The sequence below is a fragment of the Mustela erminea genome, chromosome 12, assembly GCF_009829155.1.
Source record: "Mustela erminea isolate mMusErm1 chromosome 12, mMusErm1.Pri, whole genome shotgun sequence".
In the NCBI taxonomy this organism is placed as follows: Eukaryota; Metazoa; Chordata; class Mammalia; order Carnivora; family Mustelidae; genus Mustela; species Mustela erminea.
Genome location: NC_045625.1, coordinates 19,284,390 through 19,307,022, shown reverse-complemented (window position 1 = coordinate 19,307,022; position 22,633 = coordinate 19,284,390). Strand labels below are relative to the sequence as shown.

Genomic DNA, 22,633 nt, shown 5'->3' with positions numbered 1-22,633 from the left:
TGGTGAATGCTACTTGAGGAACGGTTTTCTAGACGGCCTGAGCCAGGACCTGACAGCAGGGAAGTATAGGGCATGGCTGATGATGGGCAGAAGTCTGGCAAGGAGTAGAGGGACCCTGTGTGTGGGTTTAGCAACTGGAAAGAGAGCCAGGTTTGCAGAAGGTGGGTGGAACCAGATGGTAGAAGACGCGGGACACCAAAGGAGGAGTTCAGAGATGTCATCGTGCCGTCAGTGGGGAGCTATGGAAGGTGTTAGGGCAGGGAAGGACGGAACTGGAAAAGATACACCCCCCGCCCCCAGAGGTGTGTGACTGAGGGGGATGGATGGGAAGGCATTTTTAACAGGGGGCAGGACTTGGAGCAGAGGTTGTGGGGAGATAGCCTCTCTAGACGACTCTAGAAAGAATTATTTTTCTTTCAGGGACAGAAGGGGGACCCAGGGCTCTCACCAGGAAAGGCCCTCGATGGGGCAAAGGTAGGTTTCCAGGGATCCCAGCGTCGAGGACAGTGGGGGAGTGGACCGTAGGGAAACCTCTCTGCCCCGGCAGAGGCCGCTGTGTGTCAGAGGCGGGAGGCGGCAAAGTAGCCAGAGAAGAGTGTGGTTTTAGTGTTTGCCTTGAAGTCCTTCAGCTCTCCCTATGCCAAACCCAGAGTCCTTCCCTGCACTTTCTTTGGGGGTGCAGCCCCTAAGACTGACAGCAGCTTTTGCCTGTGGACACACCCTTGGCGAGTGATCTTTTGCCTAATGTCCTGCATTTCTGTAGGGCCCTCTAGGTGACCCTTGGCATGCAGAAGCTTTCTGCTAGCACACACCCAGGAAGCTTCCAACAAACATTCAAAATCGTCTCTGAGGTTAATTTGAGCCGACAGGTCTGTGGATTTCTAGGAGGTGGGAAAGGAGCAGGCCAGAGATTCAGGGCTCCTTATCTCTGAAGGGCTACGGGACCCGAAGTTTCTCATGGAAACTTGGACACAAGTCCAAGAGCCTTCCTGACAGACAGAACACGGCTTCTCAACCCAGCCTCCTGTGCTTAGGCACGTAGAAGCCACAGGTCCCTTTGATTTCCCTAAGACCTAGGTGGCTCATTCCTTCACATCCTCATGGGTCATTTTTTCACGCAGCAAACATTCGGTGGGTGTAAACATCCACGCGCATGCCCCTGTGCTCCTCATCGAAGCCTTGTAATACAGGACAGACGGGCCCGGCTTGCAGATGAGGAAACAGAGAGGCCTCAGAGGCAAGTGGCTTGCTCGAGGTCACAGAGCTGGTCAGAAGCAGGGCCGGATTCGTATCCAGGTCTGACGAAGTCCAAGTGCCCGGGCTTCTCTCTTGCTCCCGGGTTGTCCGTTCTCAGGTCTCAGGGCAGAAATGCCCCCTACTGCCCACCAGGCCCAGCCAGGAGGAAGAAAGGGCAGAAGAGAAGGGGTGTCAGGACCAGGTCTCAGGACCTCATTCTCAGGAATGCAGACAGAGAGAGCAGATTGGAAAGGGACAGACAAGTGGTGTGTCCCCTGGGGCAGTGGTTTTCAGACACGGTTTTTAGTGTCCCTAGATGGTGTCTTGTGCCAACGTCCAGGGTATAAAATAGATCAAGGGGAGAGACTGGGTTAGTGGGGAGGGGCTGGGTAGCCACCCACTGAGCTGCCCTCATCTCCGCCAGAGGCCTCCGGGCCTCCAGGAGTCCTGGTCGCAGACAGTTGGCCGAGTGAGGACAGCGTTGCCATTTCACGAGTGCCTCTGCTCCTGTTCCCCCTGCCTCACCCATATTTCTGTGTTTTGCAGGGCGACGTGGGCTTGCCTGGGCTCTCGGGGAATCCAGGACCTCTTGGACGAAAGGTACACCTTTTGTTTTCCATGGTTGGCCTTGTGCAGTGGGCTTTCTAGCCTCCCGGCCTGGGTCTGCCATCCTTCAGGACTCAGCCATGCTCATGCCTATTCTAGACAGTCCTGGAATCCCAACCTTCCGTCCAGGAGCCTCCACTCTGCTCAAGGACCATTTGCCCATCTTGGTTATTTTCAGCCCGAAGTCTAGCCTCACGGATCAGGGCTTGTGAATCTGGTTTGGAACCTAGCACAGGGCCTGTGTATAGTAGGTGTTCTGGAAATGGAGAGGGGGGGAGGACAATGCAGGCCAAGGGTCGACTAGTTTCTCAGGATTACTGAGGGGGATTCCAGGAGGTTCATCGGCCTAGAGCCGCGTCTTTGGCTTCTGCCCCGGCTGCCCGCTCTGTCTACAGTCACCAGCTCTCTGGACCATCTGGTTCTTCTCTGGATGGATGCGGTGTCTCCTGGCTCCATCTTGTCCTTGCTCTGAGGGTCTCTGTGGCACTTGAAGCGTCATGTCTCCTGCATCTTTTCCACCCTCCATGGCCAGAGCAGGCCGGAGCCTACATCTGGAGAGGCCAGACCCAGACAGGAGTCTGTGGCTGTCTGTGAGCTGGGGAAACATGGTATTTTCTGGCTCAGAGAACACAGGGGCTCCCTCTCCCTACTTGCTTCCCCTCCGTGCTCCAGCACTTTCTGATGGATGAGGTGTGAGTGGAAAAGTCTCTTTCCAGTGGCGGCTCATAAAGCAGCCAGTGGTGGTCCTGCTCTGCATGGGGGTGGGAGTCTAGCAGAGTCAGCAGGAGATGGGAAAAGCAGGCTAGACCCGCTCCTGCCGGGGCTCCAGGGCTCCCTGTTCTCAGCAGATGTCCAGGGAGACCCAGAGCCCCCATCCAAGAGGGACCAGCTCACCTGAGAAGGGAGAAACATCTTTTCTCAACTAAGGAAGAGTCTCTGTGTGGATGGGAAACTTGCAAAGCCATTGACACGGAGGCCCCGGGGCCCCGGCTCAGGCAGACATGCAGGAGTTAGTCTGTGGCAGGCTGGTGGGCAGATCATGGTGCGGGGCTGGGGGGGTTGCCTCGGGGCCCAAGATAGGGACCCCTGACCACTCATGAGGGCCAAGAGGAAGACCGATGGGTAGAATGGTACCTGGAATCATCATGGTCTGTAAGCACTCTCTCCTCCCATGAGTGTCTTCAGTGACAGCAGCGGCTACTTTGTCCTGATGCTCTTAAGTGGCTTCTCTGCATCGTCTTGTGTGGGGAGCCTTGGGGGAGAGGGGACACCACCCTGGGTGACAGGTGAAGTCGGCATCCTCTTCTCACTGGCCCATTGACTTGCGGTGTCACCTCAGGGCAGCACCCATAATCCCATTCATTCGTTTATTCAATAGAAGTGATTGAATCCTTATTATATGCCAGGAAGGATGCAAGGCGGGGAGCTGAGTAAATAGACAAAAATCCCTGTCCCCCCAGAGCCTGCATTCTTGTGTGCGTGGTGGGGCGACAGATACTGAAAAGAAAAACAGTAAAAATGGAAGGATAAATGGAAAATGGATAAATATAGGCAGGAGAAAGGGAGTTTTGGTTGGGAGGGTTCCCAGGTTAGGTCGTGTGGCGAATTAGAGGTGGCATAGGAGTGACTCTTCTTTGTCACATTGTGTCCTCACGATAGCACTATTAAGCCTATCTTACAGCTGAGAAGACAGGCTCAGATCGACCTCATTCATTCATTCTCTTGATCACTCATTCTTCTAGCTGTTCAACAAATATGCGCTTAGGTTCCAGACTTACCCAGGTCAGCAGTGCTGGCACGGGTGTTGAGTGAATGCCAACGAGCTCACCAAGGGCCTCGTGGAGAAGAAATTCAGTAGCAGTGACCCCTGCCTCCCACCCCTGCCTCACTGTGGGTTAGAACCAGCTGGGGGCTGCGGGCAGGGGCTCTGGTCCTGTTGGTGCGAGTGGGATCCAGGTACAAGATTCTCATGAGCTGCTGAGACAGAGAGCTGCTGCTTTGACAGATAGAACCTGCAGAGTTGCTAAGCCGCAGAGTTGGAATTTGAACCCAGGTCTCTGACCTTCAAGCCCCTTCTCTGCCCAGCGCTGGCTGAGACAGCTTTTCAAATAAGAGAGGGCCCACTAAGTGAAAAACAGCCACCCCGGCTAAGAAGGTCCTTTAGTCTGCCATCTGCCTGCAATGTTTGCTGAAGGCCTTTGCCGAGCCAACCCCCGAGGGCTGGGCCGGTGCACAGACCAGGCCAGACAGGCCTGGATAGAACCCAGCTCTGTCCCTTCTCCTGCTGTGTGAGCTTGGGCAAGCGGCCTCACCTCGCTGAGCCTCAGCTGGGTTTCATGGAGAGGTCAGGTGAAATGAGATGTTCTAGCCCCAGCACTAGCATGGGGCTGGAACTGTAGGCACTGCGTGCATGTTTGTTGAATGAATGAGTGATCGTGATCTTGAAGGAAAAGCGTTGAAGGTCTTGTCCATCTGGTACCATCAGTCATCTTGCCTAGTTACCAGGTAACGACCCTCCACTAGCCAAGAAGTCTACCAGAACCCTGTTTGCACATTGGGAGGGTGGAATCCTGTGCTGTCCCTGGTCTGACCATCTTGCCTTCTTTCCTTAGAGCTGTGCTTCCCAACTGGGGGTGATTTTGCCCCGCTCCCAGCCCAAGCAACAGTTAGCCATGTCTGGAGACGTTTTTGGCCATCACCACTGGGAGAGGGAGGCTACCAGCTTCTAACAGGTAGAAGCCCGAGATACTTTTAAATATCCTGCAATGGACAGGACAGCCGCCCTTCCCCAGCCAAGACTTACCCAGCCACCATGTCAGTGCCCTCCCCTGGTTTGACCCTCCATGCTCATCTTCATGAGTCTGTCCCTTGATTCTATTCTCCAACACCATCTTCTCCAGGAGTACCTTCCTGGCACCCCCAAGAGAAGTCCCGCCTCCTTTCCCTGGTCCTCCCGCCCACCTGCTCAGCCTGTCTGGGTCTCTGCCCGTTAGGCTGGCAGGACTCTCAGGTGTCCTTGGGGCATTCATCAGCTGTAGCAGGTGCTCACCCTTGTTTCCTTACGGGGGGCTGAGCACAGTGCTGGACGCATGCATCTGCCCCGTCCCATACCTCCCTCCTCTCCTGCCTATGGCAGACATCATTCATTGGTCTTTCCTGTCAAGCCCTGATGCAGCCTCAGAATCCTTAACACATCGCCCCATGTAGACATGACTCATGGAAGAAAATTGGGACTGCAGTTGAAACTTCCTCCCTGCTCCCTCTTGCAACCCTCCCCCTGCCACAGGCCCTCTTTGTGCCGCCAGAGTTGGCCACTTCCATGCAGAGCCCCTCCCGAGAACCTCTTCCAGATTCCCCTGCTGCTGGGCTGCCCTAGGCTTCTGGAGCCCAGGCCCACTGCTGTTTCCGAGCTCTGCTGTCCAACCCGGCCCCTCCCTCAAGCCTGTTTACAAGGCCACTCCTTCCGGTTGGCTGTCTACACTGTTTTAGCACATCAGTGCTAAGGAGCGCTTCTCCATCAGTCCGCTTAATATGTGTTACCTTCCAGAAGGGAGGGAGTGAGTTTGTTTTACTCACCAGTTTATTCTTTGTGCTTAATGCTTAACACGGGGTCATGTTTGGGGTTCAACAAACCCTAGTTGAATGAACGAATGATTGGTTGAATGAATGAGCCAGACAGACATGGTGGGTTCCTGCCCGTCCTGTCTCAGGTACCCAGTGAGCAGAGTTTGGCTCATGGGTCATGATGGACTGTGCTTTTGGATAAACCACCCGTTTCTGAATCCTACAGTTTCTGAGCCGACACAAGGCTTTGAGATGCCAGTGGGGGAAACTGAGGTCCAGAGAGGAGCAGGGACTTGGGCAGTAACATGGAATGAGTCACTCAGCCTCCTGGCCTGTTTCTTCCTCGCTGATCCCTTTCTGTCCAGTGGGGCTCTCTGTCCCACTGATGGTCCCCAGTGGACTGTGGAGGTGGTCAAGAAGTTTAGGGAGTCTCGTGGGGTGCTCGGCAAGCACGGCGAGTTCCGTTTTACTGCTGAGGAAGCTGTTCACATGCTGAGGTCAAGCGGGAGTCCAGCTAAGGTCTAGGCACACATTGCTCCCCAGACCCCCAGGTACAAACACGACCCCCATCCCCACCCCCACGCTCCCTGCCCGAAGCCCAGATAGCATCCCTGCCAACAGAGAGACTGTCTGCAGCCACCGTGAGGTGATGTCTGGTTTCTCCTTGCGCATTGTAAGCAATGATTAATCTGGCTCCCAAACCAAAATATAGACCGAGTTCTATTATAAACATGGGTCCTGTGGAGACCCGCCTGCCAGGCCGCCAGAGGCCCCTTACAGACTCTGTGGTCCCTGGAGCTTTCTGGAAGCACCAGCCCTCCCCTAGTACCCGCCAGGCACCCATCACACAGGGGCAAATCACAGCCCGTGGGTACACCTTGCGGTTAGCACTCACCCCGTAATTGCTGGGGTCCAGGAGAAGATCATGGTTTGGATTCTTCCAGGTCCTGGGGCCCTGTCATTTGAAGCTATTTGGATGGCCCCAGCTTGGTAAACACTGCTAAGGTACTTCCAGGGAGCACAGGAACCTCCCCCCACGCTCCCCCCATGCCTTGGTCGTGCTCAGCCTCTCCTGATCTCAGCCAGCCAGGAGAAGTGGGTCATTCACAGCAACCTGCAAGGACCTTTAGGGTCTACTGATTGGGACAGACCTAGGAATCGTGGCCTGTTGGACAAAGCACAGCCTGGGGTGGGGTGGGGCGGGGTGGGGGTGGTGTCAGGAGTCCCTTGCTAAGGAACCTTGCATAAGTCCCTTCCCCCTGGTAAGTCTGTCTAATGAGAAAAGTGGTCGGATCGATGGTGCAGGTCCCCTCCAACTCAGATACTCCAGGGTTCCATGTGATGGTCCTCTGTTCCGGTAATCCCCGTAGTGACCCATATGCTCTGTCTTGGGGAAGAAGGTGTGTAAGGGGGTCTCTCCCTACATGGCTCTGTGTCCTTCTAGGTGGGCCTTGGCCCTCAATACGTATGTGTTATCCCATGATTGGGTGGTTAGGCTTTAGAGATTGGAGTCATACCTTGGCCTTGCCCCTGAGAAGCTGTGTGGGCTCAGGGAAGTCTCTTTACCTCTCTGAGCCTCCGTTTCCTCATCTGCTATGTGTGCATGGTCATACCAGCCTGCTAGGGGTGATGGCAGGGAGTTGATGAGCTGATGTATTTATTTAAGGCTCTAGTATCAGGCCAGGCAAAGGGCAGGCCTGTGTCCCTATCCCCGAAGATCATGCATTTCTTTTTTTTCTGTGCCCTGAGTAAAGGGTTTACTTCAAATCTTCTGGGATCTCCCTGGCAACGCTTCTCTGTGGGAGCATTGGTTTCCAGCAGATTTCTTCCTGACTGCAGGTGAAGCCAAAGGAGCTGGTGATGCTCAGGGGCTCCCTGGTCCCCTTTCTTGGTTCTCTGGGGATTCTCACCCCATTATTCCATCAGCTTTTGGAAGCAACCCCAGGCGGGCCGAGAATGGCAGAGTGAGGCTCAGAGAGGGAGGTTGCCTGGACGGAGTCACACAGCCTGAGCTCAAGGCTCAGTTTTGCTCTTTGCAGGAAAGGCTTTGCTTATTCTTCCTCATGTGCAAGTTTCAAGTGAAGAAAGGATAAGAAAGACGATTACGTGTGTCCTATCACAACACATCCCTGCTCAAAATCCTCTTGTGGGTTGCTGCCATGCTCCTGTCTTATGTGCTCTGGCTTCTGGCCTCTCCACCTCACCCCTCACTCATTCTGCTCCCATCGTGGAGGCCTCAGTCTTCGTCCAACCCCCTCGAGAGGGTTTTTGCCTCAGGACTTCTGCACCTACTGTTCCCTTTGGTAGGAATGCCTTTCCCCAGAGAGCCAGCACCGCCTCACATCATTGGTCCCAGTTGCAGCCACACACCCCCTCCCCCCACAACACAGCCTCTTTCTGTCCTCTGACTCTGCTCACTTTTCTTCGTAGTGCTGGTCCCTGCCGCACCGTCACTGTTTTCAAAATTGTAGTTTTTAATCACAGCAGAAACCACACAACATAAAATTTACTGTCTTAACTGTGTTTAAGGTTACAGGTCAGTAGTGCTAAGCACATTTACCTCATGGTGCAAAAGGCATCCCCAGAACTTTCCAATCTTGCAAAACTGAAACTCTACATGCCCCCCCCCAAATCCCCTTTGCCCACTTCCCCCAGACATTATCTTTTTTATTTGTTTGTTTTTACATCCCCTTAATTAGACTGTCAACTCCATTAAGGCTAAAGGATGTTGTCTTCTCACTCATCCCAGGCCTGGAATGGACCTGGCACATACAAGTTCAGTAAGTGTTTGTTGAATGAATGAATGAAGTATGAAGGTCGCAATGGTGACAGCAGCAGGTCTCGACAGGGCCCCTGAATTCAATGGTACTGGGCTGGGTGCTTTACACACGTTATATCATGTGATCCGTGTGCGATTCCTTTTGTTTTCATTTACAAAAGAGGAAACCAAGGCTCAGTGAGGTGACAGCAGTGGCGTCAGATCATACAGCCCTCCAGGAGTGAAGCAGGATAGTTCCAGATTAGCCTGACCTGAGAGCTCTTAACTACTCCACATGCAAGCCCCTGGCTATGGACTAGGCTTCCGTCGGCTCCTGGGGGAAAAGAACTCGCCGCCCCCCACCCCAGGTAGAAGTAGTGCCCAAGTCCCGTTGCCTCAATCTCTCAGGCCCCGCGTGTGAGGTGTTATCGTCTCGCCAAGCCATCCTGAGGCGTGAGTAGGTGCAGAAAGAATGCTTGTAAACCCCCCAGAGCTCTTGGATCCAACCGACGCTGCTGTTTATAATTACGACTCCTGCTTCCTGGGGGCCTGCGGGGGGTGCCGAGTGCGTGTGCCTGTGTGTGTTCGTGGATGTGCGTGAACGCTTACTGTGCCCGGGATGTCAGCCAGGCTCTTGGTGTGGCCTTGGGTGTCAGAAGGACCCGGCGGCGAGCCGGAGCCCAGTGCTTCTTAGCGATGGGACTTGGAGCAAGCTCTCTGAGACTCTGTTTTCTCCTCTGTAAAGTGCAGTTGATAATCCGGACCTTCCCCCGTACCCCCACCCGCACCTTATCAGGCTGGCGTAGGGGCTAGAGGGGCTTGTGCAGGCGTGGGCTCAGGTCAACAGCTGTGCACAGAGGGGCTCTACAGGCATCGTCTTGTTTATCGCTGTCCAGGGGAGCTGTAAACTCTGGAGTCCTCGAACACCAAGCCGAGGGGGACTGGGAGGGCTTGTGCCCTCGGCTGAGGTCCAGGGTAGGGTAGAAGCCCACCAGCGTTGCACGGTAGGTGAGGGGCGCTGTCTGAGCCAAGCCCTGGGCTCTCTGTGCCAGGGGGTCTGACGGAGCTCTGGGTGGCTGATTTGTCTAAACTGGAAGCCCCTGCCCGGTCTTAGCTCACAGCTGCCCTGGGGTGATGGAAGTTTGAAGTCCCGGGTTTCCCTTTGGAGAGCCCCTAAGTCTTAGGAAATGATGGCTCTGGTGGTGGTCCCTGGGGCAGTGAGTAAGCCCACACTGGTTGGATTCTCTTGACCTAGAGACCTAGTGGTTGGGCCGTGGCGATAGAGGGCCAGGGGTGGTACTGGCTGGTGGCCAGAGTCCTTCCCAGTCTGGCATTTGGGTGGCCTCTTCCTCCCTGAGATGGGACCTGGGACCAGTGGGAGGAGGGGAGGCCCTACCTGCGGTTCCCGTATTTGGTCGGTATGTGTGAGATCTTTCCTGATAGGGGGTTTATGAGTAAGGGCAGGCCTTGACACAGATCCTAGCAGCACACGGTGGTTGCGCGTATCCCAGACCTGAAGGTCCTCATGGGCCCACCCATCCATGGAGAACTCGCTCTACCCCGGCTGGCTTTGGATGGCCTCAGCCCTGTCTGGATTTGGAAGGAATGGTTGGGATACAGCGTCACTCTGCCCCGGGGAGCTGTCTCCCAGTTCCGCTCACAAAGCCGGCGGGAGGAGGGAACCACCGTCCCGGATAGCTTCTGTCTGAGCACCCTTGGTGGCAGACGGAAGCATCCTGCTAGCCTGTATGTATCCATTCAGCGGGCGGGCAGCAAGCACGCATACTCCACCCCTGCTGTGCACGGAGCAGACAGTGCTGAAAAGGCAGGTGGGGCGACTGGGCCTCTGCCATCTGATCTGCAGGCCCAGATGCCTTCCTGGCCTGATGCCCTTTCTTCCCCCCTACTCCACCCTCCTCCCCCACCAGGGACACAAGGGCTATCCTGGACCAGCGGGGCACCCCGGAGAACAGGTGAGGGCCACAGCCTCAGCCCTGCCCTGCTTACACGCCCCCTTCCCTGCTCCCTGCCGCGCTCCACCCCTGTCTGACCCTGGCCTCCTCCCTGGGCCCCGTTCCATGAGTGAGCCCCAGAACCAGGCAGCTCTGCCTCCCATGGGCAGCCTCCCCACCGCGCCCCACTCTCCCCCAGCCGCCTCGACCGAGAGGAGCTGGAGTCCGCGCCGAGCCGGCGTTGGCACAAGGCACTCGACCGCAGCCAGAGCCGTGAATAGCCGGCCTGTTCCCGGCGCTGTTAGGGGATATTATGCATGCCGCCGTGGGGTTTGCAGGAATTTGGGCTCTCCTGGCCCAAGTCAAACAGCAGCCCCTGCCAGCGTGGGAGAGCCAGCCAGGGCTCCTCAGAGCCTTCTCAGTCCTGGGCGGCCGGTGCAGGACGCTTGTCCTTCTGAGCTGGTCTGACCGGTTTCGCAGAGGGGTGGGCTGTGGGCTCAGCAGGCTGGTGGCTTCCCCTTCCCCCACATTCAGCTCATATTCCTGCCCTTGTCTTTGTCCACTGTGAGTCAGCCCCAGCCCCGCAGCGGCCCCCAGACCCAGAGAATGGCAAGGTCTCCCCTTTCCTTATGTTTCTCCTTGTTCTTTCGCAGGGGCAGCCAGGACCTGAGGGCAGCCCAGGGGCCAAAGGTTACCCTGGCAGGCAGGTGCAGTATATGGCTTCTGGAAGCTCGGTGGCCGTGGTGGTGTGGAGATGGCCACGGGTGCCCCCCAGGCAGAGGGAGGCGGCAGGCTGGGGGCCAAGGAGCTGTGCCCACCGGGTGGGCCCCGAAGGAAGTGCTATTCAGGGGGTTGGACCGAGGAACCCTCTCTTTGAGGGCATGAGGGTACAGGATGCTGAGAAAGGGAGCTGGGGCTGGGGGGGTGGGGCCTTAGAGGCTCCTCCCACTCAGCTCCCCACCCCCCCCATCGACTCCCCCTGGGACTCTGGGTCAGAGTGGGGTCCTCAATGTAAAGACTGCAGGTCTAGTGCCACTCCCTTTCTACAGAAGGCACAGCTGAGGCCCCAAGGAGGCAAGACTTGCCCCTAGGTTGCGGGCAGCAGAGAGAACGTTCCCCTATGTCCTTGCCCCTCTGCCTCTTGTGTTTCAGGGGTTACCAGGACCAGTAGGAGACCCTGGCCCAAAAGGCAGCCGGGTAAGTGGGCCTTGGCAAGTGCCACTCAGGTTGGGGCCCTGGCGGTGGGGGGTGCTTTCCCTGTCCGCCCAGCTGGCCTGCCGAGGAGTGAGGTGTGCAGGGTCTCTCTCCAGTGTCTGGCACCTTTGCCCTTCCACCTGAGTGCTTTCTGGAGAGCCAGGGGGCAGCAGGGTGGGCAGGTGATGGGGAACCTTGAGCCAGGAGTGCCAGGCGGACTGGGCAGCAAAGATTCTGCTGGGTGCTGAGCAGTCCAGCTGCCATGGTCAGGTGTTTCCTTCCCGTGTCCCCTAGCACATCGCAAGTGCTAGGGAACTTAAGTCGGGGCTCCTTCGTCTGCCATTAGAATCCTCAGACACCTCTTTCCTGTTTCCCTCCCGACCCTTTTTAGAGAGCAGGGGAGGCTGATGGGGGATGCGGCTCAGGCCCGGAGGCTGAGGGAGCATCAGCTCTCCCTCTGAGGAGCAAACCCTGAGTAGCCAGCAGCCTCAGTTTGCCCATCTTTACAATGGGAGTGACGTCCGTTGCTACCTCTAGCATGGTTATGGGGCTACCAGGAGTTTGGAAGCATATACTGCTGAAGAGGGGCTCCCAAGTGGGCTGTGGGTGGTGGAGAAGATTCTGGGTGCACCAGATGACGGTAGATGGAGTTCGAAAGAGGTGGTGGAATGCCCTTGTCCCCGCACAAGGAAACTGGGTTCCTGGTGGGGAGCTGACAGATGCCGTTCACTCTGCGTGCCTCAGGTGGAGCTGGGACAGGGACCCAGGTGTCCCAAGGACCAGACTTTCTGCCTCTCAGAGAGCGCTCAGCAAGTGGGTCACACAGCTCTCGGTCAGGCCAGGTCAGGTGTGACGTGTCCTCCACTCCCGAGCCAAAGCTATTTATGGCCACAGTCTGGGCCTTGATCCCTGCAGCTGACATGTGGCTATTAGAGCGTCTGGGAGGTGGGCAAAGAGGTGGGCGGGCAGGTTCCTCGGGACGTGATGATGTCAGTGGTGACGCCATGCGGGGACCTAGGGCGGCTCCTGTCCTGTATCCAGCTGTTCCCACGAGCTGTGGCCCCACAGGCCTGCTGCTGACATCTGGGGCTGCTCGCTGTTTGCCATGCGGATGGCATCTTGAGATCACATGCGGGCCAGACTTGGTCTGGCGGCAGCGCCCTCCTCTCTGGGTCACGAGGCCCCGCACAGCCTGGGGGAGCTGGGAGGGCTGCAGCCAGCACCAGCCTCATCACTGGGAAGGTGGTAGAACGCAGGCTTTGGAATTAGGGCCACGGACATTGAGACCGGCTGTGCCCTTATCCAGCTGCGGGATGGCAGGCAAGTTGCTGGACCTCTCAGAGCCCATTTTTCTCATCTGTAAATCTGGGCTAGAAGCCCTGGCTGGCAGGATCAGTAAATGTTCCTCGTTACAGGGACGGCTGTTTTCACCAGGGATGCCGAGGAGGCTCAGTGACCTCTCGTCTTACTAGAGAAGGAGAGATGCGCTGCTTGTTTGCTGGCGGGAGGCTGTGCAACCGAGGGGTTAGGAGGCCTGCCGGGGAGTCCGATGGCTTGGATTCCAATACCAGTTTTATCGTGCTCCCGCCCTGTGGCCCTGGGCAAGTCACTCCACTCCTGGGCCTAAACGTTCTCACCTTTACAGGGGGCTGATAATACCCTGCTTCCGGGGCTGTAGGGAGGACACGGTTGATGCTTGTGTGGACGCAAAGTCCTGAGAACCGGGCCTGGCATGTGGTTTGTGCTCAGGAAATGTTAACTTTTGGGAGCGTGATTATGAAAGCATTCCACAAACACCTAGAGAGCACAGATAACACTAGGTGCTCGGGGTTAGTCCTTGGCCTTGAGGACATCCCAGGCTAATGAGGACATGAAATATGGACCCAGATTATAGAAGATACATGGGAGAAAGTGGTGAATCTTATTAGTGGGGGAGCAACAATAGTGTACAGGTGGAGGGGAGGAATGGGTTCTGCTTGCCGGGGGCGAGGGCTTCGGAGCCCAGCTCGGAAGGGGTGGCTGTGCCTTCGCTGAGCTGGGAAGGGCATGCCCGGTGGCGGCCACAACTTGGAGGCAGAAAGTCAGGTGCATCTGAGGGCAGGGGACTCCCAGCTGTGCCCCGACTCCTTGCGCCACTTTCTCTCCAGGACCTGGGTTTCCTGGTCGGTGTGGACGGCCAGCCCGCAGTGTCACCGGGTGGGTTGAAGGCAGTGGTGTACGTGTGTCCGAGGGGAAGCCGCGTCTCCTGCTGGACGCTCAGGCAGCTGTGGGTGAAGGGGAGCCCCATTTCCAGGGCCTTTGGCAGCCTAGGAGAAGGCACCGTGGAAGCCACGGGCACCCGGCAGGGTCCCTCGGAGCGAGTGGAACCTGGTATCCCTCTAATCCAGCCGAGAGCTTCCTTCCTGCAGGTCCAGGAGCCCCGGCGTGGGGCGGGCATCCCCCCAAAGAGTGCCCGCGCCCTTCCCTGGCGTGAGCGTATGTGCCTTTGGACTACATCGTGGAAGCCAGCACCATGCAGTCCATGGGCATATACACTTGCCTCAAGGCCTGTGTCATCGAGGAGCCACCAGAGCCACCGCTGCCACCAGCGAGGAAGAGGAGCCTGGACGTGGGAGGGCAGCGAGGGGCACGGGGATGGGTCGGGCCAGCCACACCCTGCCACTCGGTCCCTCTGACCCCCCACCTGCTCTTTCCTAGGGCTACATTGGACTCCCAGGGCTCTTCGGCCTGCCAGGGTCTGATGGAGAACGAGTGAGTAGGCTTTCTTTGTTTACCTTCCGCCCACCTACCCACCCCTTCTGCCTGGAGAAGTCCGGGAGTCCCTCCCAGAGGAGGTGCCCTTGAGTTGAATAGGAGTCTGCCAAGGGGTCAAGGCTGACCGCTTCCAGACAGAAGAGAGCTTGGAGGGGGCACGTGGGCAAAGTGACGTGGGCGCTCAGGACCCAGGTCAGGAAGGGGACTCGATTCTGAGAGCATGGACAGTTGCCTCCCAGCCTGAGCCTGTCTTTGGGAACTCAGCTCGTAACCTCATCAACAAGCTGAATAGAGAGGACCTTGAGAGATCACCTGCTGAATACCAGGGACCCTGGGTGCTCTCCTGGGCATTTCCTCAGTTCAGGTCCATGAAGGTCCCAGTCCTGTAGAGTGGAAGCACCATCCATGTGATGGGCACGTAACTGACAGCGACTGTGTGTGACCTGCTCCCTGAGCCCTCTGGGACTTCTTCTTATGGGTGGCTCTGGGGCTGGTTTGGGGCAGCACTGGTTGTCCCTTGTGGAATCTCCTCCTGACTTCTTCCCTGTCTCTCCCCTACAGGGCCTGCCTGGTGTTCCTGGCAAGAGGGGCAAGATGGGTAGGCCGGTAAAGATTTTCCGTGTCTATTATGCAGACTCTATGGGTGAATCTGACGTCCCAGGGGCCACACACTACCCCCAACCCCGTGCCCCTGCGTCCTGGGTGTTCTCTGCTTCTGTCCGCTGGGCCATCGCTCTGCTCTGAGTGTGTGGGCCAGCATGTGGGGCTTTCTGGGCCTCATGTTCTGCTATCAGGACACTGACCAGTGGCTGTCTGACTGGAGCTGGGGCCTGCCATGGTTCTGGGCCCCTGTGGGATGGCTCTTCTGTGTGTGTGTGTGTGTGTGTGTGTGTGTGTGTGTGTGTGCAGTCCTGTGTCCAGGGTCTTCTGTTGTCTGGGCCAGTGGTGTCTGTGGGCCTGCTTGGACTGGGGAATCATGGTTAGACCTGGGTCTGGGCTCCTCTCTCTCAGAAAACCCTCAGTCTCTGTGTTGTCTCGGGGTGGCCACAGTCACACGTGCACCTGCCAGGCCAGAGGCTGGTGGGCATGTGAGCAGGCCCACAGTGGGTGTGACCCCCAAGAGAGGCTGGCTGTAACCCCTGGTTCACTGGCTTTGCCCATGACTCTCCGGCGTGGCAGGGATCGCTTTCCTCCTGCTTGGTCACCTGCAGGGCAGGAAAAGAAAGCCAAGGCACAGAGAGGTTAGGTCACTTGCCCCCAGTTTCACAGTCAATAAGGAAGCCAGGATTCTAGCACCGCCGTCCACCTCCAGGGCCTCTAACCTCAATGGTGGATCAAGAGCTCAGATTCACTGGCTGCCAATAAGGTCGTAGACACACGTGCCCCAGTCTTCACCTGTTGGGTGAGACATTAATTCCGATGCGCTCATTTCTCACAAGGGGAAGCTGAGGCTTCCCCTGCAGTGGTATGTATAGTGTCCTTGCTGCCAGCAGAGGGAGACCCCAGACTATAACAGAGGCATATTTCTTTCAGGCCTGACTGCCTTTGGTGGCTTAAGGTCCCATGTGGTCGTCCGCAGGTTAATCCCTGGACTTGGAAGCACTGTCCACTTGGGATCTGGGCTTCCCTCTGCTGATGGTTGATGAAGAAGGGACTGTGGGGAGGTTGGAATCTGAGAGGAATCTGGAGGGGGGCCAGGAGCGCTCAGCAGTGCCCAGAAAGGGGCTTGTCTGTGATTCTGGGGTTGACACGAGTGACCAGGGGCATCTTACCTATTGTAGTGTATGGATCTGGGCCTTGTGGGGCCCAGTGTGGAATGCCAAGCTCCAGGTCCTGGTCTCAAGGACCAGAGGGGCACTTCATCCTCAGACTAGACCTTTTGGGCCCAACAACCCCTCTGTGCCTGGTGGTCTAACACCTGAGACCTGGATCTGGGCAAGGAGGAGCACCTAATGCTTCTTTCAGGGCAAGGACCTTGCATCTCTGAGGGCTGGGCTGGTGTTTGGATCTGCTCCTCAAGCCAGGAGACCTTGGGCAAGGAGATCCCTCCAACCAACCAACCATCCATCCATCCATCCATCCTTCCATCTCTCTGTCCATCCTGTGAATATTGAGCATAGCCTGTGGGCCAGGCACTATACTTAGTGCTGAGCACTGAGCAAGACAAAGTTCCCATTTTCATGGACAGATAGACAATGAACAAGGGAAGGAGCGATGAGTGAATGAATGTCAGATGGTGCTGAGCATTAATACAGAGTGGGGAAGGGAGACAGTGAGTGCTTGGGGTAATCCAAGAATCCTCCTCGCTTCTTGAGAAACCTTAATGAGGGGAGAATGAGAGCCCTGTGGCTATCTGTGGAAGGACTTTCTGGGTTGAGGAGATAGTAGGTGCAAAGGCCCTGGGGCATTATTGGCTCAAAGCCCCTGAATTGCAGTGCAGTTTTCCCTTATGAGAAATGGGGATAATAGCTCCTAGCTCATGGGGTCATTCTGCTTGTCACATAGTAAGCACTGGTAAATCAGTTATTCCTGTTTGTAGTTTCATGGATGCATGAGGCTGTCTGTGCTGTGTCACTTCGAGCCCATGGCTTCACCTCTCTGGACCTGTTTTTCCAAAGGCTAAATTGCAGAGGAGGGGCAGTTGACTTCTTTAGCTGATCTCAGCTGGGCCCTGTCCCCTCACCCAGGTCTGCCTCCCAGGCCACCCCTGTGGGATTTGCTCAGACTCTATCCTGGGATGCTGCCAGACCGCAGGGCATTGCCACTTTACAGAGGAGGAGGTGGAGGCTCGGGGGCTAGTGGGGGGGGGGGTGAGTGACATGGCCAAGGTTCTTGAAGCTTCCCAGGGTCATTTTTGGGTTGAAATGCAGCAGCCAGAGCTTTCGCCTCGCCCCAGAGTGTAGCTATTGAGTGAATGGGTCCAGAGTCTCCTGAGCATGGAGGAGGGAAGCACCTGGAAAACCCGGGCATGATGGCTTCTTCTCCACCCTGCTGCCCCAGGACCATCCACAGGGCCACTGAAGGCCAAGGAGCTGAAGGCTGAAGGCACAAGCTGCTTGTGCCCAGGAAGGCAGCACCTGCTCGCTCTGAGGGGCTGGGCGCCATTTTGCTATCTGCGCATCAGATGAGGCCGCTCATTCGTTTTTCGTTCAATAAAAATTTACCAGGCACCTACCAGGGGCCGGGTGCTGGGGATGGCACTGGTAGCCAAAACGTACCCCCCCAAAGCAACATTTATGGAGGCCTTTTACCTGCATGGCATCTGAACTACGTATGATTCTCTCACTGCTTCTCCGAGGTGAGATTGGCTACACCTGTTTTCCAGCCTTGGCAACCAAGTCTCAGTCAACGCCATCTGCTCTGACGCCCTCTGGGGGCCTCACCGGTCTCGAACCCCCGTAGCTGACGATTCATTTCTGCTTTCTTGCTCCTTGCCTTTCGCTTCCTAGGATTCTGCCCTGTCCTTCATGATGGCACTGTGGTGTCAGGCATTGGGGGTAGGGGAAGAACCCCCCTTCTTCAGCAAAACAGTGCTGGGGCCACACAGTGCCCCCAAGGGCCGTGAAAGTCCCCTTGACCTGGTCGAGCTGCCATGGTCAGCAGATGGGCAGGGTCTGCACTGGATATGATTTGATGGTGCAGGGAGCAGGACCACCTGTCACCGAGTCCCTCTGGCTTTGTTTCTGCCCCTGCCAGGCCTCAGTCTGCAATGGCCTTGGCCCACATGTTCTCTAAGTGATCTTTGGGGCCATCCCCCTGTTGCCAGTGCTCCCGAGCCCTTGATCTGGCTGGTGGACTGAGGGGCAGGGGGTGTTCCTTCTGCAAGTGTCCTCTTGTCAAAGCTTTGGGTCAGGCGATTTCTAGGCCTTTATTAACAAGAGGAAATGTCGGGAGAATGAGCCGAATTCCCTTATGCCAGATTGCAGCTGGCCTCATTTCTGGCAGGGCTGGTGATGATTTTGCTGTAGCTCATCTCTCTCCAGCAAGCAGAACTTTAGGCTCGGGCACATGGCCTCCTTAGCATCAGGTCAGGAAGGCGGGTGTGTGGGAACCCTGAAGGAGACACTAGAGGTCAGAGCCTGTCAGAGCTGTGGAAACTTTTTAGTGATGAGCTGGCCTGACCTCTCTGTCAGACAGAAAAGCAGACAGGGCTCAGAGAGGCCCGTAATTTGGTTGAAATCACACAGCAAGTTGATGGCAGTGTTAGGACCCGACCCCGGACCGTTAGTTGCTTTCTGCCTTACACTTCTCTCTGCACTTCTATCTTTAGCTCCAAAGGAAAGTTTAGGCTAATGCTCTCATCTCCTCACGCCTGCTAGAATGAAAAGTGTTGTGGTTTTCTGAGGAGGGGTCCGGATATAAGATGTTACAGACTTGGCTGGAGCTGAAGGGGTTTCTCCTGAGCTGTCCTGGCTTGTTCTGGGCATGGCACAGTGAGGCTCGCAGCTCAGACAAGGGTCCCTCTCAGGAGTTAGGAAGACGTTGTGGTGAATCGTGTTGCTGGATGGGCGCTGTGGGAACTCACTGTCAAGCCCGCTGGAATGCCTGGGATGGCCAGCCATAGCTCACAGCGTGTCTCGTGGCCTCTGGCCGGGCCTGCAAGGCTGGTCTTGTGTAGCGAGTCAGGCTGGCAGACACCCAAGCTTATAGCTGGAAAGGCCCAACCCTGGTTCCCAGTCCTTGGGTGTGTGTCTCAGAGACAACTGGGACTTGCCCAAGGCCACATGCCCATCAGGGATGGGAAGAGCTTCCACCATGGTGCCTTTGGGTTTGAGGGCCCTTTCCGATTCTCATACTGTGGGGAACAGGGAGCAAAGTGACAGAGGCCTCATGTTTCCAGGTGGGGAGACTGAGGCCAAGAGAGATGAAAGTATTTTGCAGTGGCAATGCTGTGTGTGGGGGGGGTGGGTGTGTGGTCCTCAGTGTCTCATACTTGAGCTTGAGCTGCCCAGGTCAACTGGTGACTCTGGGGTCCTGGCAAGAACTTGACCTACCTGTCTCCTTCTTGTTCTCTGACGTGACTATTCTTAGATGGGCTCCCTAGTGGATTCCAAAAGGGCAGGGCGAAAACATGCTCAGCAGTGTGACCTCAAGGGGTCTTTTCACGTCAGCACACTTGAAGTGCACACGTGTTCTAGAAAGGACTACAACCGGCTGCAAGTGCAGCAGGAGGGATGCAGATTAGGCTTGCCCCAGCATTTCCTGTCTGTGGAGAATCTCAGCACTGTAAAGAGTCCCCCTAGATCATTCTACAGGCTCTTCCAGGAGATTATTCTGTATTCCTCCTGTTGAGGCAAACCAGAGCTAGTGTGCCCTGGCTCCGTAGAGCGTGCTGGGCTGCGTGCGGCCCAGCTCTGCTAGCGGAGCTGGCAGGACGGACCATGTCATAGGTCAGGGAGCTGAGCCTTTGAGGCATTAGCAGTACTGCTGATCCCGGAGGCTTCATGCGTCCTCTGCCTCTCCAGCCTACCTTCTGGAGCAGATGGATGGGGTAGACACTGCCTGGAGGCAGGGGAGTGCCTAAAGTGACCCTCAGCAACCTCCTCGGACCTTGGCATCCCGCTGTGGTTGTGACAAGGACCACCCTTTCTTCATGTGTGTTCCTGAACTGCCGTAGCTAAGACAGGATTTGGAGTCCTGTCCTGGCGCCTGATTCTGCCTCCTCCTGGGCCTTGTTCTGCTCAAAGTACAAGGCGTCCAGTTCCCCGGGGGCCCCGACCTGGGGAAGTGGAGACACCACGTGGCTGGGGCCCCAGCAGGGCGCCGAGCTCATTCCCTGGGCCTTGGGCCAGCCTGTTGCAGCCAGGAGCTCAGGCCTGCGGAGGAAGGTCCCACTGCCTGCCGAGCTGGGACTGCACTCCTTGCACGAGGAGATACAGCCAGACAGAGGGAACCAGAGTGGGAGGAAAGTGGGGCCACACTTCTAGCTTGGCGACCTGTCTTCTCTGAGATCCAGAAGAGCCCAGCATCGGGGCCCTGGGGCAAGTGCCAGAAATGACCTCTGTGTCCAGTGATGGAGGGATGACACAGGCTAGCCGGTGATGGGCCCTTGTGCACGCTCTGGGCCTCAGTCTCCCCACTGGTGCAACAAGGTATGGATTGTCAAGAACACCTAGGGTCTTCCCATCTTCGACATTGTTCCAGTCACAGATTTGTCCTCCCTTTGCTCCAACCATTACACTCCTAATTACTCGTCTCAGTGGGCTGGTGGGGTTTGCTCTTGTCTGTCTTTGTTCTTACCCTGCTGTTCTCAGCCACTGGCTATCTTTGGGCTTCTTTTGTCTGCACAAGTGCCTTCCTTTGGGATTTTGACCTTTCTGATGGTCTCTCCCTCGCTTATACTCCGGAGATGTGCTTTCACATTGCTGCTGTCCGCAAGGGATGCCTCCGCTCACCCTGTTTGTGTGCTACGTCGTAGAGCAGAGCAAACTGCGGCACGGAGGGGCCCATGGATGGTGGAGCCAGGACGGGTGCTGGACGGCCCTGCTTCCAAGGCTTCATGGGGGAGGCTGGCCTGGCAGCGGGGGCTGAGGGGGGTCCTCCGGCCAGCCTGAAGTGGGCTCTGAGTGCAGACCTGTGGGCTTGGCACCTGCCTGGTAGCTGCTTTGGGTGAATATATTGGACTTTGCAGCCAGGAGGTGTGCCTGGATGGTGGTGTCAAGGTCTCCGTCTTGCCCCAGGCTGGGTGGCATTCCTGTGTGTAGGGGAAGAGGATCCTTCCTTCTAGACCTTGTCTAGGGATTGGGACAGGGGCTCTTAGAGAACGCCAGCCTGACCAGGGCAGTGGGTCAAGGGAGGGTCTGCCCAAGGTCATACAGCCCGTCTGGAGGTGAGCCAGAGCTAGTCTCCAGACACCAGACTTGGCGAGCTGAGGACAGACTTCCTGAGTCCTGCCCTTCATGGGCCGTGTGGAGTTGGCTGGGTGCCTGGCCGGACAGCATTGTCCTTGTCCTCTGATGGATGGTCCTCCTCTTCTGCCAGGGCCCTAACACCGGCCTCCAGAGGTGAAGGCAGAAAGGCAATGCCTTCAGAATTCTCCTCTGACTACAGCCCAGCTGATATCTCTGGCCCTAGAAGGGGAAAGGGTCTCGCTTACAGCTTGATAGAGAGGGGCTGAATTCAGGAGAGGCTAAATTTGCCAGGGTGAGAGGAATCTTAGACAGGATCAAATGTACCCCCACAAACGTTTGACCTGGAGATGGGCCTTCAGATGCGTACACACACACACACACACACGCCACTCTCTGCAACCGGCTGAAGACACATTCTAGCAGCTTCTATGGCCATGATCTGCCTGTGCGCAGCTCATACCAACTTGACGGAGTTCAGAGAGGTGGGGACCTGGGCTCAGCTCTGCCACAGACTTGCTTTTCTTTTTGGTTTTGCCCTAGCCTTAGCCAAGTGACATCGCCTCTCCAAGCCTCACTTTCCCCATCGGTTAAATGGGACTGATAACCTTTCCCTCAAGGGTAGATGTCAAAGGCAAATGAAGTTTTGCATGCCAAGGGACTGGCTTGGTCCAAATCTCATTATTCTGTCCTCATGTCGTCCTTCGGGTGTCTGAACGAAGCCACACCTCCTCCAGGATGAATGCCAGCCCTTGGCCTTCTGATCCAGGGGACCTCCCCAACAGAGAAGGGATCCGAGGAGGATAGAACAGCTGGACAGGGCAAGGACAAAGGCCTGGGTGCACACACATTTCAGGATCTCTTTGCTCAGCCAGGACAGACATTGTCATTGGTTTGGGGTTTGTCCTTAGGTTTAAACTAGTCCCTGGGTCCCCCCAGCTGTGTTAGAAACCAGACACAACTGACCTTCTGTGAGGAATCTTTCTTTACTGAGCGGCTCAGGCATCCATTTGGTCAGAGAAACATGTGCTGTGTTTTTTATTAAATTTCCCTGGAAAAACAATGATGTGAATTCAAGCAGGGGAGAAGAACAGGTTTCCCTAAATTCCAAGCTTGAGGATTTCCTTTTCCTTTTGAAGTGAAACGAAGTTGCCCCCTACTCCTACGCTGGTCCCCGGAGGTGTCCCCACAGCTGATGTTTTTCCAGCTGCCTGTGTCCCCAGAGAGTGTGGAGTGGGGTCCGGGGTGGGATGAAAGGGCCGGACCTGCCTGGGCCGGGTGGCCTGGCCTCTCTCAGGGCTGCTGAAACTTCCCTCTGCCAGTGGTGCGGAGAGTCACCAGCCGTGTGACCTTGCGTAACCTTGACATTTATCCTTCCAGAGTCCCTCTTTATCTGTAAAAATGGGGATTGTGATTGCATAGGGTGGTTTTTGAAGAGCACGTCATAGCCGCAGAAGGTCTGAGCTAGAAGGTGCTGCAGAGGCCTTCCCTCCCCCGACTAGTGGGGAAACTGAGGCCTACGGGGGAAAGGGATATCCTTAAAACACTTCGCAAGTCAGCTACTGGCTCAGGCCTGGACTCCGCTTCCTGACCTCAGTTCTCACCTTCCCGCCTCCTCGGTTCGGGTCTCAGATTTGGGGGTGGGCATTTCCGTGCGGCCGAGTCAGACGCTCACTTCTTCTCAGAGTCTATGTCAGTAAGAAAAGGGCTCTCTGGCTGTG

General features: G+C 56.4%; 1 protein-coding gene across 1 annotated transcript in view; it reads left to right on the top strand.

Annotated features, from left to right (window-relative positions):
- COL27A1 (collagen type XXVII alpha 1 chain) overlaps positions 1-22,633 on the top strand; it is a 134,341-nt gene that overhangs the window by 34,123 nt on the left and 77,585 nt on the right. The window contains 7 exon segments of the mRNA XM_032307703.1: positions 421-474; positions 1,783-1,836; positions 10,093-10,137; positions 10,770-10,823; positions 11,269-11,313; positions 14,008-14,061; positions 14,626-14,670. Coding sequence (XP_032163594.1) covers positions 421-474; positions 1,783-1,836; positions 10,093-10,137; positions 10,770-10,823; positions 11,269-11,313; positions 14,008-14,061; positions 14,626-14,670 — 351 coding nt within the window.